Raw genomic sequence first — 18,156 nt, forward strand, 5'->3', positions numbered from 1 at the left:
ACACCCTCACTATCACAGTGTACTCTCCCCAGACCCTATGATTTATCTTTTTTAAAAGTTAATATGAAAAGTCTGGCTTTAACCTTCCTAGTTGTTTTGAGGCTGTTATAAACTCTCTTTTAAGTGACCACTCGCTATAAAAACAGGACACCAGACCTTCACAGTGTTACCTGAACTTACAGTAAAGTGTCCTATAACCTACTTACTCTGTCCTCATACCATCACTGTGTCTCTTCATCCAGAGAGAAATGTCAGCAGAGCAGGGCAGAACAAAACTGCCAACTCGAGTCTCACTCAGAGCTCAGAAACTGACAGGTGAGCTCTAGCACAGCTGTTAGGAGGCTCAGCTTGGAGCCTGTACCAAAATAATGCATCTCAAGGGAAAGAGAGATTGGTCTTTTGTGTTTTACGTGTGTGTGTGTGTGTGTGTGTGAGAGAGAGAGAGAGAGAGAGAGAGAGAGATTGGCCTGAAAGGGTGTGAAAACAAATCGGTCCTGACAAAACGGGTTACCACTTTAAACATAGCAGCTCAAACTGTGAACATTTCATTAAGAATTCATTTTCATTCATTCAATTATTTTCTGTAACTGCTTTTCCAATTCAGGGTCGCAGTGGGTCCAGAGCCTACCTGGAATCATTGGGTGCAAGGCCAGAACTCACCCTGGAGTGGGCACCAGTCCTTCACAGGGCAACACACACTCACACATTCACTCACACATACGGACACTTCTGAGTTGCCAATCCACCTACCAACGTGTGTTTTTGGACTGTGGGAGGAAACTGGAGCACCCGGAGGAAACCCACACAGACACAGGGAGAACACACCACACTCCTCACAGACAGTCACCCGGAGGAAACCCACACAGACACAGGGAGAACACACCACACTCCTCACAGACAGTCACCCGGAGGAAACCCACAAAGACACAGGGAGAACACACCACACTCCTCACAGACAGTCACCCGGAGCAGGACTCGAACCCACAATCTCTAGGTCCCTGGAGCTGTGTGACTGCGACACTACCTGCTGCTCCACCGTGCTGCCCTTCATTAAGAATTGACCAATAATATTTGGACCATATTTACATGGAATAATGATCTTCATGTTTTCCCATTTTCCTGTGAAGACAAATCCTGTTTCATACATTGTGTTAATAGTAAGGAGATTAGTACACAACCAGAGCAGGGGGCTGCCAACCACCTTGGTGCCTGGGGAGCAGTTTGAGCATTAGGCGCCTTGCTCAAGGGCACCTCAAACTAGCTTCTCTAACCTCAAGGCCATGACTGCCCCCAAGGCAGTGAAATTAAATGGTGCAGCAGGTAGTGTCACTGTCACACAGCTCCAGGGACCTGGAGATTGCGGGTTCAAGTTCTGCTACGGGTGACTGTCTGTGAGGAGTGTGGTGTGTTCTCTCTGTGTCTGCGTGGGTTTCCTCCGGGTGACTGTCTGTGAGTAGTGTGGTGTGTTCTCCCTGTGTCTGTGTGGGTTTCCTCCGGGTGACTGTCTGTGAGGAGTGTGGTGTGTTCTCCCTGTGTCTGTGTGGGTTTCCTCCGGGTGACTGTCTGTGAGTAGTGTGGTGTGTTCTCCCTGTGTCTGTGTGGGTTTCCTCCGGGTGACTGTCTGTGAGGAGTGTGAGGACTCTTCAGCCATGGTCTGAGAGATGAGGGCATCTAAACCTCAGACTTCTTTACTATTTAGTGAGTTCAAATTCCCATTGCACAATTGGTTAGAGAGGTAGAAAGCCAACCAGAAGGCTGGGTTTCAGGTAGAAACTATGAACCCAAGGTGACGCAAAACAGCAAGATTTAGAGCAGCAGTCCACTCACAACACACAGATCTGTCCACTGTGGTCAGAGCAAAATCCATCTCTTGTTCTCTCTTGTTCAAATAGAGGAGGCCCCTCTTGAGGACGTGTGTCCTCTGTCTTCTCTAAACTCCATTTTCCTTCTGTCTCTCAGTTTTCAAGGGCATCATATTTTACCCTGATGTCTCTTTGATGGGCCATCCCTCAGACACTTCACACACACATACACATAAACACACACACAGCAAGAGAGAAAGAGGCAGAGATCAGAGATATATCCCTCCTCACTGCCTTATAAAAGAGGGCCATTCTCCATCTCTCTCTTACAGATCAGTGGCTTTTAAAGCATTATGGTGAGAGTGGAGGTAAATCTCTGCTAACGCTGACAAATGACGTCGCAAAATCACCAACCACTGCAATCAGAGCGTTAAACACAAGCATGCCACTACACTGCAACGTAATTTATTAAACCCCCTCATTGAGGTGTTAACCGAAGCGGTGGGGGTGAAGGAAACTGGGTGAGAGTGATAGAGGCACACAGGGGGGAGAGGGGGAGAGAGAAGGATACACAAGTATATCGTTATGTAGATGTTCACATCTATCAAATATGTGCTGCGTTCTCCGTAGCTGTTAAGGGAGGGGGGGCAGTCAACTTCAGGAAATAAGAAAATGATTAAGAGTGATTTAACGTCATCCAGAATGTGGAGAAAATGTGCATCAGACCAACTGAGAGTAATGTTATTGCACCACCTTCATCGTCCTGCTCTCTCACTCTCCCTCCATCGCTTTCCCTCACTCTCTGCATCATTTTCCTCATCTCCTGTACCTGCACACTCTCTTCATCATCTCCCTCTCTCTGCTGTTCATCTCTGAGAGCAATAAAGGTGGAGTATGTGGAGAATTGCTGAGTAAAAAAAAAGCCACAGTAATGAAGAGCTATGTCCAGGTTTGTGTTCTTCTTAAAGGAACACTACGACTTTTTCAGCCTAAGCTCTAGCTTTCAGGGATGTTCCTAAGAATATCATAGAAAACATACTTGGAAAATATATTAAAACCAAGAGTGGAAACCAATGGGCACATGCTGTAGTGCTTGACCTTTGGTTTCCGAAGGTTTCTTTGACTATGATCATTGAGAAAAATTCATACGTGTTGGATGACAACCCCTTGTGGACAATCGCAGATTTATAACAAGAATGAGAAAACTAGTTGCTAGCTAATGCTTTGAGTATAGAGCTGGTGGAAGAAGAGGGGCCATAGGGAGGGAGGCCAATTCAACTCTCTAGGACTCATGATCTCCACCATCTGAGGCATCATCAAGGATCCAGCCAACAATCTCCAGATATTAGTATTGGTTTATATTAGCAACACACACATTTTGACTGTTAAAATGAGTAAAGTCTTAAAAAAAAACACACACTTCCAACCTCTTTATAAAGTTTGCAGACGACACGACTGTGGTGGGTCTCATCAGCAAAAACTACGAAACAAACTACAGGAGAGAGGTGAGTCATCGGGCCTTGTGGTGCATACACAACAATCTATCTCTAAACATTGATAAGATGAAGGAGACAGTTGTGGACCTTAGGAAAACACATACCCATCAACGGTACTGCTGTGGACAGGGTAAGCAACAAGATCTCAGAGGAGTTGCGCTGGAGCAACACCAAACTAGAATCAGCATCTGATTCAGAATCAGAATCATCAAAACCCCACAGCATCACAGGCCAGGAAGGCTCTGTACATATTTCCTGTACATATTGCAGTACTGACTGTAAAGCAGAATTTTACTTTTGAAAATAATAATAAGAATAAAAGGCCCTACTTTGACACACTTCCACAGCTCATACCTTGACATATCCCTCCATTGATGGGGTCACCGTAGTAGCCCGGACGGCAGGTTTGGCAGTGCCGCCCTGCAGTGAAGTTCCTACACTGTTGACACACACTTCCATTCACACAGGAGCTGTGTCCATTACACTGACATGCTGAAACACAGAGGACATAGTCATTTGCAAATGTGTGAAGGTGCTTTATGTACATTTACATTACAGATGGACTGTAGAGACACACCTAAATATACATTTTGGCCAAAATAATGATTTTACTTCACAAACTGTGGTTGAATAACATTTTTTATGAAGTCTTCATTTGATGGTAATTGTTTAAAGCTTGAATGAGAGATTTAAGAATCAACAAAAATGTATTCCTTACATAAAGTCAACAAAGAGCAGCCAAGTCATTATTATCACCAATATGTAAACTATAGGAAAGTTACACGTCTTTTCTATAAGGTGCAGCTCAAATGTGATGCAGGAATCAATTGCTATGTTGTTACAAAATTAAACCATTTATTTCACATAGGGAGGGTCACCGTCATTGCTGCAGGCATGTTTGGGAAAAAAAATCACTGGCAAATATGATGTTTTTTAGGTGAATAAACACTGAGGTCTGTTTATATTTGGAGATCTACACCCATCCCATTTATTACAAATCCATAAATGCACACCTGGACATTGTATGAAGGACCAGTCGAATCCTTTTTCTCTTGGACATAGACTCGTGTCCAACGTCCTCTCGTCCCTCTGCTCATTCTGTCTCTTCACTGGTCCCTGAAATGAACCTTCAACACACCGGCCCTGACCAGTACCACCGGGGACACCACACCATCCACAGCCCTCCTGCTCCAAACACTGACCACACTCACGGACATCTGAACAACTAGCAGCTAGAGAGAGAGAGAGAGAGAGAGAGAGAGAGAGAGAGAGAGAGAGAGAGAGAAAACAATAAAACAAAGGACACAAAGTGTTTGAGGCTCAGACAGATACAGTACATATAGAAAGAATTAAGCTGTAGCTGAAAACGTTAAAATAAATGTTAGCTGGAAATAATCCAAATGAAACGACTGCAGTGTTAGAAGCTGAAGCATTTACATCAAACCCCCAGCGCAGGATTGGTTTCACACAGCTCGGCCTTCAGACACGGACCTCATCTTCTGACAGTGGAAAGATTTTAACATAAAAGGCTTTTTTTTGTCTTTATTTAACATTTCTCTGTTCTCTGGCTCTGTGCTGAAAATGGCTCAGCACCAGTGGCCGTATTAGTCACTCTCAGACAGACATTTAAAGAACAGGTGGTGTGGAGACAAACCAAAGAGAAAGGGAACGAGACAGTGGAGGGTCCAGGGAGCCAAACCTCTCATCTGCCAAACCTTTACACCACAAAGCATTCTCATTTACTCTGAAGTGCTTTATACTCTGTCTCTTGGGAGAGGAGCAGCACTTTGAACCATCGAACCCCTTCAGATGAGGTGTGTTCTCCCAGTGTCTGTGTGGGTTTCCTCCGGGTGACTGTCTGTGAGGAGTGTGGTGTGTTCTCTCTGTGTCTGTGTGGGTTTCCTCCGGGTGACTGTCTGTGAAGAGTGTGGTGTGTTCTCCCAGTGTCCATGTGGGTTTCCTCCAGGTGACTGTCTGTGAGGAGTGTGGTGTGTTCTCCCAGTGTCCGTGTGGGTTTCCTCCGGGTGACTGTCTGTGAGGAGTGTGGTGTGTTCTCCCAGTGTCCGTGTGGGTTTCCTCCGGGTGACTGTCTGTGAGGAGTGTGGTGTGTTCTCCCAGTGTCCGTGTGGGTTTCCTCCGGGTGCTCCGGTTTCCTCCCACGATCCAAAAACACACGTTGGTAGGTGGATTGGCGACTCAAAAGTGTCTGTAAATGTGAGTGTGTGAGTGAATGTGCGTATGTGTGTTGCCCTGTGAAGGACTGGCGCCCCCTCCAGTGTGTGTTACCACCTTGCGCCCAATGATTCCAGGTAGGATCTTGACCCACCGCAACACTGAACTGGATAAGGGTTACAGATAATGAATGAATGAATGAATACATATATTAGTACAGCAATCATTTTACATTTTAACAGTATATAATAAAATGTATAATTATACCATCCCAATTTTTAATTACGAATTTTTAACTGGTTAACAAAACAAGCAGCCGATAAGTTAAATAAATAAATAAAATTGTATTCATGACAAATGTCAACCCTACCCCCTGCAGTTCCCCACTCTTTGAAGGGTTAATAAGACCGGCAGGTATTCATGTTTCAGCTCCAGCGCGGCGAGGTGAGATTATTTGTGAGCTGCTGTGTACGAACCCCTTCGTGAGTCGTTTCTTTATATTGACTCCTCTGGAGTGTGGGGATATTTCCCTGGGCATTAACTACTGCCACTGTGCTCTGCTGACCTTTTCTGTTTCCAAATAAATTGAGTTTCATGCTATTAGATTTTTTTTATGGTAGATTCATTGGTTTTGGTACAATGCGATTGACATTCAGTGTACCGGACATTTGGGACGGACACAAGAGAATCAGACAATTTAATTCCTTGATGCAAATGTGGTTTAGTAAATGATTGACAGTATATTGTTTACAATCTTAAGTGCCCTGTACTCCTTTTTCCTCTGCCACAAATTCAGCCACAAAGGACAAAACAGAGAGCGTCCACTGAGGAGTCCCTTTAACTTGGCTTTATCTAATGGGTCCCTGTGCAGAACAGGGGTCAGGGGGCATTACGAAGGTAAACATGTGTCTGGGGAGGAGGTGATGCTTTCTTTTTATGAGTGTACAGCAGAACAGATACCACACTGGAACTGTCCACAGGAATATGTGCTGTAATTTCCATACATTACATCATATAATGGTGTATAAACTGAGATTCATATACACACCAATCAGCCACAAGATTAAAATCACTGGCAGGTGATATAAATTACATTTATCACCCCATTACTGTGGCCCCTGCCTAAAGGTTGGGATGTTGTAGGCAGCAGGTAAACTGTCAGTTTTTGATGTTGATTTTGACATTGGTTACTATCTACTAAAAGTGTCCATGGAAGGACAACCAATGAACTGGCGTAAATGTCCTGGGCACCCAATGCTCATAGATGCTTGAAGTGAAGGGGTTAGTGTGGTCAAGCATATCCGAAGAAAAATTTGCAGCTGCGATGCACTGTGTGTTCTGACCCATTTTTATCAGAGCCAGCATTAAAATAGTCAGTAGTCTATGCTACAGTAGCTGTTCTGTTGAACGGAAAGATGAGTTAACATTTGCTCTCCATGCACCTAAACTCAGTCACTCTTAAGCCCTATTCGGACGGGATTAGTTATACGTGAGGAGCTGGGGTAACGGCATTTTTCCAGAAGTCGTCAGTAACGTTTATGGTGGATTCTCACTGTATAAGAAATCTTGGGAGCGGATAGTTGACTAACACATTGACATCACACAGCGAGGATCAGACACATCAGAGCTATTGGAGTTTTTAGTTTGCCACAACTGTTCTGAGAATTATCTAGACATCAACGAGATAGCCGAACATTTACTAATCCTTCGCACCGTTATTATAAGTGGTATTATAAACAGTTTAATTCTAACTTTAGGACATATTTTCATAATAATATGTATGAAGGCTACTATTGTGCATGAAACCTACCTACAGCTACCAGAAATGTCACTTCACTGATTATTCAGGTCGTTTTGTGGATTTGCTCATGGTGCTTCATTCATCTGTGGAGCATTTACTTAAAACGTAAATTTCATCACTAAACACTTCCTCTAGATCTTCTGCTCTCAAGAAAATCCGCAAAGAATGTCCTTTCCCTGGGATATGACTCCCACACATTATCAGTTCAGATGGGATTAATAAACTGGGGTCAATTTTACTGCACATTTTACAGTAGGTAAATGGCTCACGAATCTTTCCTGAAACAGGAGCGCACACTCTGGAAAAATCACTCAAATGGACTATTCAGATGGGATTAAAACTACTGTGATACTCTGGTCATAATTACTTTACTCTACATCCACAGGTAAAACTTATCCTGTCCAAGGCTTTAGTCCACCAAACACAGGTTCACAGGTTCTAACTGTCCTTCTCTGGTCAGCTTTTGAAGATACTTACCACTTCATACTAGGAACACCCTACAAGACCTGCCATTTTGTACAGGGTGAGTAAAGAAGTCACAGAACACCCTTTCATTTCTTTGATATGCTACAGGACCGCCTTCCCATTGGATAAAACTTTCCCTTGATCCAGTATGGCAGCATTCAAGATGGCAGCCATGTTCCAGACATAGCCTAAAAGATAGGTCCCCTCACTCATTGCTTGCTGGGGTATTCAGATAAAAGGGTGCGACTTTTGACGATCACCCTGTAGATGCTCTGACCAAAACAGTATGACCATCCCAGCCTTTATCAAAGTGGCTTAGATCCTTACGCTCACCCATTTCTCCAGCTTTCAACATCAACTTGATGAACTTACCATTCACTTGCTGATATATCTCACCCCTGACAGGTGCTAATGTAATGAGATAATCAATTTTACTCACTTCAGCTGTCAGTGGTTTTATTCTTGTTGCTAATTGGAGTATAATCTAATGACAGGAAATGTAACAAAATGGAATTCCCTGCCTCACAAATATCCCTGATTTTTGTTTTAATTATTATTATTAATATTATTATCATTATTATTGTTAATGAAAATTGCAGTATTAAATACTGACATTACCTTTGTTAAACCTGTTACAGGTGAATCCAGCCAAAATGAAAAGTGTAACCATTGATATATCAGTTGCCTAATCTCAGAAATGTTTGAACATTGCTGTGAGGGTTTGATGGCAAACATTGTGAGCCTTCCCAGAGAAACTATTCTCTGGGACTGGTCGGAAACTGTTACTGCGGTGATGAATTAACACCTTTGATTGTAGAAGAAACATGAGATGAGGATGTGTCCAATTACAACAGAGTGCCACCACTGCATTATTTATCCTATTCTTGTAGAAACTACAGTTTGAAGATGCAAATATAATCATATTTAATATGATTTAACATTATCATAAGGTGTTAAGATGGGGAATCTCTAGTGTTGCACAGGTCTAAGTATTGGCCCTGTCACGAGAAGACACACATTGGAATCCAGGTGAGGTCTCGACCATCTGAAGCTGGGAGTCCTAAAGAACACATTTGGCCTCGCTCTCTGGGTGGGTAAGATGTCCTTCTCTGCCCCATCTCTGCCCACAGTGCCTGCTAGCAGGGATATCCTTAGCTGTTGTGATAGATGTGGGTAATTTGCATTCCCCTTCGATGAGTTAACCTGTACAGTGGTGAGTTGGAAAAAAAGGAGAGGGTCGGTCCCAATTTCTCAGAGGAAGTATGTGTTGGACTCCACCAGCTCCTGAGGCTGATGGCACTGTGGAGAGACTTACTGAGAAGGGAGAGATCAGAAATGACTTATAAATGCAGATAAATATCAGCAAAATCAGAACAAATAAAGAGACAAAAAATATTTTAAGATGGAACTAATCTATCTAATGATAAAGAGCGTGTAAACTGTCATCACATTCACGTCTCAGGTATCCCCTAAAACTAAATCAGATTCTCCAAATCTTTCAATCCTGTTTCACACATGATGTGATCCTGTGTTCCTCAAGTGCCGAGGTCGGAAAAAGAAGCTGTGAACCCAGAGTTATAAGGATTTTTTTTTAGCAGGTTACTGTTCACATAAAGGTGAATAGTGTCAAGCTTAGAGCAGGAGGATAAACGGGTGTCAGCCCAAATATCACTATCGCTCCCTCTCTGTGGGACATTCAGCCCCAGCCTGTGCCTCACAGTGCACACGAATAAAAGGTCTGAACAATTGGTTCTTTTTCTAAAATATTCCTCTTTATAGCTGCCAGTTCGGGCCCGATTTGCATGTTCCTCTGCATTCTGGGTCTGGATTTCCATAAAGCAGATGTGCGAGCTGAACTCTCTATCCAGAAACACCTCCTCTCCTCCTCAAAGCCGGAGCCTGTTGCATTATTCACACGCTACACAATGGTTCATTTTTAGCCACCATGGCTTCTTCATAATCACACAACTCTTTATAATTACAAACACGGGTTCCTTCCTCTCGCTCGGCTCCCATTTCTTCTTACATTCTTCTGTTAAAGTGCTCGGTTCTGTGCGGAGGAACCAAGCTCACCCTCAGCCACTGACGCCTACGCCGACGTTACGTACAAAGGCCTGTGGAGAAAAACACAGGATCTGACAAACAATGCCGTCATGCTTTATTTAAAAACATATTTTTTTGTCCTCAGTGGAGTATAGTTCCGTCTGCTTGCTGGAGACTAATGTGAAGAGTACAACACAAAGGAGACCTTAGGTCAGTGTTAAAACTACCTCTTTTCTTCTACATTCAATGGGCATTTTATGAGCTCCACTGACCATACAGGTTCATTTTGTAGCTCTGTGGTTCATCTGTCGCTCTGCATACATTGTTAACCCACTTACACCCTGTTCTTCAATGTTCAAGACCACCTCAGAGCATTGAGTGGATCAGACACAGCAGTTCTGCTGGAGTTTTTAAACCCCTCCGTGTCGCTACTGGACTGAAGTGGATTTGGGTTTGGATACTGTATGTTGTACACTGTATTCAACACTTTGTAAATAACTGTATGAGTTTTACTCCTTAAGTGAAACAATTAGCACACTGCAGAGCTTATTTGTGCTGCATACATTTGCGTGCGCCTCTGAACAGGGAAAGGCATGAGCAGTGTGGGAGTTGAGTTATCATTGTGAGAAACATATGCAGGAGTCATTAGGCTAATAGGCTTTTTTTTTTTTGCACTCAGGTGCACCATTTGGATGGAGGTCAGCAAACGTGTCTCAGACCCCTTTTTACCAGGAAATAGAACTACAACCGCTGCCAGTTTTCTAAATAAGGAAAAGCAAAGGTTGGCTCTCCATATGTATGAGCAAATTAGCAGCACGGGTATTCTTGCATTTTCAGTAATTAGCATATCTAATATTTCTCCATTTCCCCTCCAGGTGTAACAGTGTAATGCACGCTCACTGTAAATGAAAATCAATGAGTCTCCTTCCAAAGCTATAGCACACGGCTGAATCAAAACCTGGGTTGCAAAATAGGTGAAAAATGCTTTGTCGTTATTGTACAGCAGTGGAACAAAGTTTTATTACATTTAACCCATCTGTAGCAGTAAACAAACACAGTTGGCTCTGAACACACACCTGAAGCAGCAGGTAGACATCTCAGGGCCTGGAGAGCAGCTGGGGGTTAGGTGTCCTACTCAAGGCCACTTCAGACATGGATGATGAGGGAGGAGGACACATCGTATGGTCCCCAAGCCCATTTTTCTTACCAGTAGTTCCATGGCTGCCCCACAGAATGTGATCTATAAACTTCTGAAGCTGAAAACTTTATGTAAGTGTACTTTAGGACCACACACAAGCCGTCTTTACTCAGCCATTAATTACTGCTCTGTAGGCACTGGAACAGAGACATATAAAGACTTGAACTAGAATCTCTCAAACTTTTAATAGGGCACAGACCTTGCTCCGAGGATCTGAACATTTTATTCCCATTCAAATTTTTTTTTTAAATCACTCAAGAAGTGGTGGGCTGCTCAGTAGAGTGTACTGGGGGACATGTGAGAGAGAGAAAGTAAGGGTGAGAGATACTGGGAGCTTGTATTGTAGTACCCGATAAGTCCTGAGAATCCTGCTTGTCGACTGTCAAATGGTGCCAGGGCTTTTCACCCAACACTGTGGCACTGGGGGGGTTTAGCATGCCTTCTCTTCCTGCAAGTGGACTGCATTCATTCATTCATCATTTGTAACCACTTAATTCTGATCAGGGTGGAGGAGGTCCACATCTCACACTTCAGGCACAAGGCAGCACCAAACCCACACTCACCCAGTCACTCACACACTCACACCTGTGGATGATTTCACACACTGACATACATGTATGACATGGGTTGTCTTCTGCTCTGAACACAGAGCTAACTACCACCCAGGAACACCTTTGTTTACTGTAAAGCATAATGTGATTACATCTGAAAATGGCATTCATGTCTCTCATAAACTAAAACAGCTTAGACTCCTAATAGCAACTAGTGACACATGCCCCAGAGGCCTATAAGCAAAAAGAACAGAGCAGTGTTCTAATAACCTCCCAACATATGTGACCTTCTGGGACGTGTGGAGAGATCTGGAGAGTTCATTTCCAGCCGGGCGCCCAACTCCACTGCATTCAGATGAACAAACTGTAAGGTGTGTGGACAGATTGGAGCGGCTGACCACCCTCCCCAGGCCAGAACAGCATAAAGACCTGTATAGGCTACAGGAAAACGGCCAGATCCCATTGCTGGAAAACATGTCAGATAGCAGTACGCATCAACAAAAGAGAAACAGAATTGTGTGCGGTCACAGAGACTCCACAAAGACCTTGCTACAAAGTTCAAGTAGAGAGTTGCTTCAAAACAAACTTGAGCTGGAAGTGTCTGGACTGTAATGGTGTGGTGAACGTTGAGGCCTTTGCTTGAGCATGAAAACAGACGAGTGGAAACAGAGATGATAGATTTTTTTTTTAAGGGAACACAGTGGACAAGCTGTGCTCCAATGAAAACCTCTGCTAAATATAATAACTTCAAACCAAAGCCTTGCTGCAGCTTCGCCGCAAAGTGAACATGATGCTATTGGGGGTTTTGATGGCATATTATGCGGGAGGTGCTGCTTTTATCTCAGCTTTTAGATTCAAAAGACTGTATTTGCGGAGCACAGCGAGCTGGTAAAGTCAAGCTCATTTCCATTTTGATTAGGTGCGTATTATTGTGCTGTCGGGCACAATGCGTTTCTTTATCTCCGTCTGGAGCTTTGTTTAAATATGAAAACTGCACTTTCTTTAATTAAATTATCCTCCATAACAACAGGTATATCTGCAGGGAATTGCAGACCAGGGAAAAGGCTGCACACTGTTTACTTTGCCAAGGAGAGTGGGCTTGAACTTTCCCCAAAGAAAAACGAGAGCTGAGCCCTCATCTAAATTCGAACACAGCTAATCCTCCCCGTTTCCAACAGAGAGTTGACCCTAATGATGTTTATTCCATGATAAATCTTATTTATGATCCTCCACTGTCAACATCCGAGAAAACAGCACACAAGGGACCAGCGGTTCAAGCCGTGAGGATGCAAGCAATAATGATGTGTCCTGATAAGCATCAGTAAATCCATCGTAAATGGTGCTAAAACAGAAACACTGGAAATGGAACATATGTATTCATTTAGGCTTGATCCCACTGACGGAAGCGTTGAGTCAGAGATGAATTCTATGTATCGGAATGGCCCTCAACTGAGGATACTGGCTTTGAGACGGACTCAATTAAACGTGGAATGCGCTTTATCATATGCTCAGCAAGAGAGTGGAATTTGACCTCCACACTTAACCTATCCATAGCAGTGAACGAACACACACACTCTAATGATCAGTGGCAGTGAACACACATTCAGAGCAGCAGGCAGCCACCTCTGTGCCCAGCGAGCTGCAGGGGGTTATGTGCCTTGCTCAAAGGCACTTCAGCTGTGGATGTTGAAGGTGGAGAAAGAACCGTTCCTTCACTCCCCATCCCCCATTTTCCTCCAGGGATCGGAAAAGCACATTTCTGGTCCCAAGTCCACTTTTCTAACCTTTAGGCCACAACAGACCACTACTAGTTTTTGATTTTTGTTTCTTATTTTAATGCAGTGGGCGGCACGGTGGCGCAGCAGATTAGTGTCGCAGTCACACAGCTCCAGGGACCTGGAGGTTGTGGGTTCGATTCCCGCTCCAGGTGACTGTCTGTGAGGAGTGTGGTGTGTTCTCCCTGTGTCTGCGTGGGTTTCCTCCGGGTGACTGTCTGTGAGGAGTGTGGTGTGTTCTCCCTGTGTCTGCGTGGGTTTCCTTCGGGTGAATGTCTGTGAGGAGTGTGGTGTGTTCTCCCTGTGTCTGCGTGGGTTTCCTTCGGGTGACTGTCTGTGAGGAGTGTGGTGTGTTCTCCCTGTGTCTGCGTGGGTTTCCTTCGGGTGACTGTCTGTGAGGAGTGTGGTGTGTTCTCCCTGTGTCTGCGTGGGTTTCCTCCGAGTGACTGTCTGTGAGGAGTGTGGTGTGTTCTCCCTGTGTCTCCGTGGGTTTCCTCCGGGTGACTGTCTGTGAGGAGTGTGGTGTGTTCTCCCTGTGTCTGCGTGGGTTTCCTCAGGGTGACTGTCTGTGAGGAGTGTGGTGTGTTCTCCCTGTGTCTGCGTGGGTTTCCTTCGGGTGACTGTCTGTGAGGAGTGTGGTGTGTTCTCCCTGTGTCTGCGTGGGTTTCCTCCGGGTGACTGTCTGTGAGGAGTGTGGTGTGTTCTCCCTGTGTCTTCGTGGGTTTCCTCCGGGTGACTGTCTGTGAGGAGTGTGGTGTGTTCTCCTTGTGTCTGCGTGGGTTTCCTCCGAGTGACTGTCTGTGAGGAGTGTGGTGTGTTCTCCCTGTGTCTGCGTGGGTTTCCTTCGGGTGACTGTCTGTGAGGAGTGTGGTGTGTTCTCCCTGTGTCTGCGTGGGTTTCCTCCGGGTGACTGTCTGTGAGGAGTGTGGTGTGTTCTCCCTGTGTCTGCGTGGGTTTCCTTCGGGTGACTGTGAGGAGTGTGGTGTGTTCTCCCTGTGTCTGCGTGGGTTTCCTCCGGGTGACTGTCTGTGAGGAGTGTGGTGTGTTCTCCCTGTGTCTGCGTGGGTTTCCTCCGGGTGACTGTTTGTGAGGAGTGTGGTGTGTTCTCCCTGTGTCTGCGTGGGTTTCCTCCGGGTGACTGTATGTGAGGAGTGTGGTGTGTTCTCCCTGTGTCTGCGTGGGTTTCCTCCCGGTGACTGTCTGTGAGGAGTGTGGTGTGTTCTCCCTGTGTCTGCGTGGGTTTCCTCCGGGTGACTGTCTGTGAGGAGTGTGGTGTGTTCTCCCTGTGTCTGCGTGGGTTTCCTCAGGGTGACTGTCTGTGAGGAGTGTGGTGTGTTCTCCCTGTGTCTGCGTGGGTTTCCTTCGGGTGACTGTCTGTGAGGAGTGTGGTGTGTTCTCCCTGTGTCTACGTGGGTTTCCTCCGGGTGACTGTCTGTGAGGAGTGTGGTGTGTTCTCCCTGTGTCTGCGTGGGTTTCCTTCGGGTGACTGTGAGGAGTGTGGTGTGTTCTCCCTGTGTCTGCGTGGGTTTCCTCCGGGTGACTGTCTGTGAGGAGTTTTGTGTGTTCTCCCTGTGTCTGCGTGGGTTTCCTCCGGGTGACTGTCTGTGAGGAGTGTGGTGTGTTCTCCCTGTGTCTGCGTGGGTTTCCTCCGGGTGACTGTCTGTGAGGAGTGTGGTGTGTTCTCCCTGTGTCTGCGTGGGTTTCCTCCGGGTGCTCCGGTTTCCTCCCACAGTCCAAAAACTCACGTTGGTAGACTCAAAAGTGTCCGTAGGTGTGAGTGAATGTGTGTGTGTCTGTGTTGCCCTGTGAAGGACTGGCGCCCCCTCCAGGGTGTGTTCCCACCTTGCGCCCAATGATTCCAGGTAGGCTCTGAACCCACCGCGACCCTGAATTGGATAAGCGGTTACAGATAATGAATGAATGAATGAATTTTAATGCAGTGTATATATCTTACATCACATTCATATCAGGGAAAGTGCAGTCCTTTGCAACAAAGTAACTCACAGATCAGCCTTAATTTATTCCATTTCCTGTCAAACTGCCTTTAATGTTTTCTTTTATTATATTTAATATTATTTATTGATCTGCAGCTGGATGAACCTTCAGATGCAGAAGGATGACTGTACTTATATAATGGAAAACCAAGGAGAGAACCAGCTTAAAACTGAACAAACACTGAAGCGATCCTGATTTCCTGTACACCAGTGTGAGACAAAGGATCTATAGGAGTAGTTAGAGCATTGGAGGAGTCGAGTGTGAAAGGGGATGAAGATGATCTAAGATGAAAGCTGACTCTCTCTCTGGAACGTGTCCTCCTGCGCTGGGCCGGACACACGTCGATATTTGATGGATTTTGGAGTGGAGGAGTTTATAGTGAGTGCGCCTGAGCAGCAGGCTGGAAATTTACAGTGCCTGCTCGAACAGAACTCAATCTCCCTCAGGCCTTAATAACAACAGATGGGAGGAATACAGAAGGAGTGGAATGGGATGGACAGAGTAAAAAAGAAAGACCAGATGAAGTGTGTGTATGTGTTTGTGTATGTGGGCACACGTTCATAGTATTGTCACTTAAATTTGTTCATTAGAACTTTACATTTTACTACCTAAGGTTTGCAAAGTACACTATATGGTCAAAAGTTTGAGGACATCTACTCTGCAAACATTTCTTCTGAAATTACAGGAACTAATAAAGAATGTCCCCCACTTTAATGCAATAATAGCTTTTATTTAAGGCAATGTTGGAAAACTGCTGTGAGGGTTTGCTGGCATACAGCCATGGGAGCATTAGTAAGAGCACGTGCTTGTGTTGGATGATCAGATCTGGATCACAAACAGTCATCACAGCTCATCACAAATCACTGCTGGATTTTTTACATCTCTCTAGTCAACACTTTGCACTGGGCATGGTGACCTCCGTCTCATGTGGAGCTGCTCCAAACAGTCTCATACTACTGCCTTGTCTATTTGAACAGCATTGGGAGTGCCATAATGCAGCTTAATTCACAATAAAATGGAAAATAATAAACTCACATCTGCAGTCTCCAGTCTGCCACGCCAGACACTGTCCATATGGGAAGGACAGGACGTAGGCATTGGAGTCCACACAGCGCTGAGAGCTGGAGCACCACACACAACCTGTGCCCTGAGAGGTGCAGTTATCGCAAGAGCTGCGCAGAGTGCAGGGGGTTTTGCACAGGGCAGCACTCGGCTTCAGAGTCACTGTGGGACACATGTTTATACTTCAGTCACACTCACTGTACATCACATAGCTTACTTTAACTGTGTCCTCAAACAACAAGAAGGAGTTGTTGGAATCGAGTGAAACCTTTGAGTGTGTGGATGTAATGAGTATTTATTTGAGTAATATATTACAACAGAACGGAAGGATACATTTATTTGGAAAAACTATACAACTAAAAGAGGCTCTAGTGCCCTGTTGGGCTGCCTCTGGAGTAGATAAAAGGTGAGATATGGTTCGGTATAGAAGCATACAGGTTCTGTTTGGCATCTGGCAGCACACTTTCCCACAGAAATTTTAGCTGGGCCTGTAGATCCTTCATAGTCATAGGTTGCCGAACCTGGTGTCCCAGCTGGTCCAATAAATGCTGGATTGGTGATAAATCTGTTGAATGGGGCCGAGGAGGTGTTGCAATCTGGTGGAGACACTCCTGGAAACTCTGGCAGTGTGTGAGATGATGTCTATCAACGTCTATCAACTGGGCAAAATGTCTTCAAGTGCATCATAAAGGAATGACTAGTAGTCAAAGGTCTCTCACCAGAGGCACACAACCCAAAAATAGCATGTTGAGGGCAAAATCCATAGAGCACACTCTGGGCGGGATGAATGCAGGAGCACAGCCAATCAAAAAACATTGCTGAGGGAATATATGCACGTAGCGACATAAATTTAGCCAAACGGCGTCTTTGAACTGGACCTCTCTGGCAGAGCTCTGGGCTAGTTTTTCCTCGCCCCAAACAGTGTCAGTCGGCGGTGGAGTAAAGACCTGATATTTATTGGTGATTAATCAGCTTCCACAATCAACAAGATCTCTCTACTCTCCAAATTCTATTTTTAAACCAGTAACCACACCTAGAACATTTTTCACCAGCCGCCACTTATTATTTTACTTTGTATAAACCTAAAGCAGACCTTTTCAGACCTTTACATCTTAAAGTGGTACCAGAGCATTCAATTCTCCTATTCTGTTCTAAACAGCCGAGGCTGCCCAATGTTGGCCTACAAAACAGCAACAAAGCAGCATTATTATTGTGTGTGATACACTGTACAACATGTTTACTATGGATCATAGGTACACAGGTCAGTGTGTGTGTGTGTGTGTGTGTCATAAATCCAGGGTTTTGACTGATTTAATAAAACTGATTGTAATTAAAGACTCTTATAAACATTAACAAAAAGAGATTAATTATAATAAATGCAGATTAAATGTTAGGTTAAAAAATATATATTTTATAATATATATAAAATATCAGTATATATTTAGAGTGTGCAGAATATCAGAGCAGTATCTGTAACACTGCTGGCATTTTAAATAATCACAGATATATATAGTATAATCACTTGCAGACAACCATATTTAAGAACAAATACAGAAACAAAAGGAAGTATCTGAGATTCATTCTGTATGCTCTTTGTGTGTGTGTGTGTGTGTGTGTGTGTGTGTATGTGAGAAGCCAACAGTGCCTATGCTAGGCCTCATTTGCATTTCCTCTGTCTCTATTCTGGGATGTCTCAAACGGGTCCAATAATCACAGTAGTAGTAGATATATGAATGCACTGAGCACAGTGCTCCTGTTTCTCTAAATATTTGTGTAACAAAGCAAACCATGCAGAA

The 18,156-nt window shown here is 44.5% G+C and overlaps 1 protein-coding gene across 1 annotated transcript in view; it reads right to left on the reverse strand.

Annotated features, from left to right (window-relative positions):
- The window catches only part of atrnl1a (attractin-like 1a), a 301,564-nt gene that overhangs the window by 212,998 nt on the left and 70,410 nt on the right, over positions 1–18,156 (reverse strand). The window contains exons 18-20 of the mRNA XM_066679153.1: positions 16,334–16,522; positions 4,312–4,530; positions 3,653–3,790 (exon numbers count right to left, since the gene is read on the reverse strand). Of these exons, the coding sequence (XP_066535250.1) occupies positions 3,653–3,790; positions 4,312–4,530; positions 16,334–16,522 (546 nt within the window). The remainder of the gene's footprint in view (positions 1–3,652; positions 3,791–4,311; positions 4,531–16,333; positions 16,523–18,156) is intronic.

Source organism: Hoplias malabaricus, chromosome 8, assembly GCF_029633855.1.
Source record: "Hoplias malabaricus isolate fHopMal1 chromosome 8, fHopMal1.hap1, whole genome shotgun sequence".
NCBI lineage: Eukaryota > Metazoa > Chordata > Actinopteri > Characiformes > Erythrinidae > Hoplias > Hoplias malabaricus.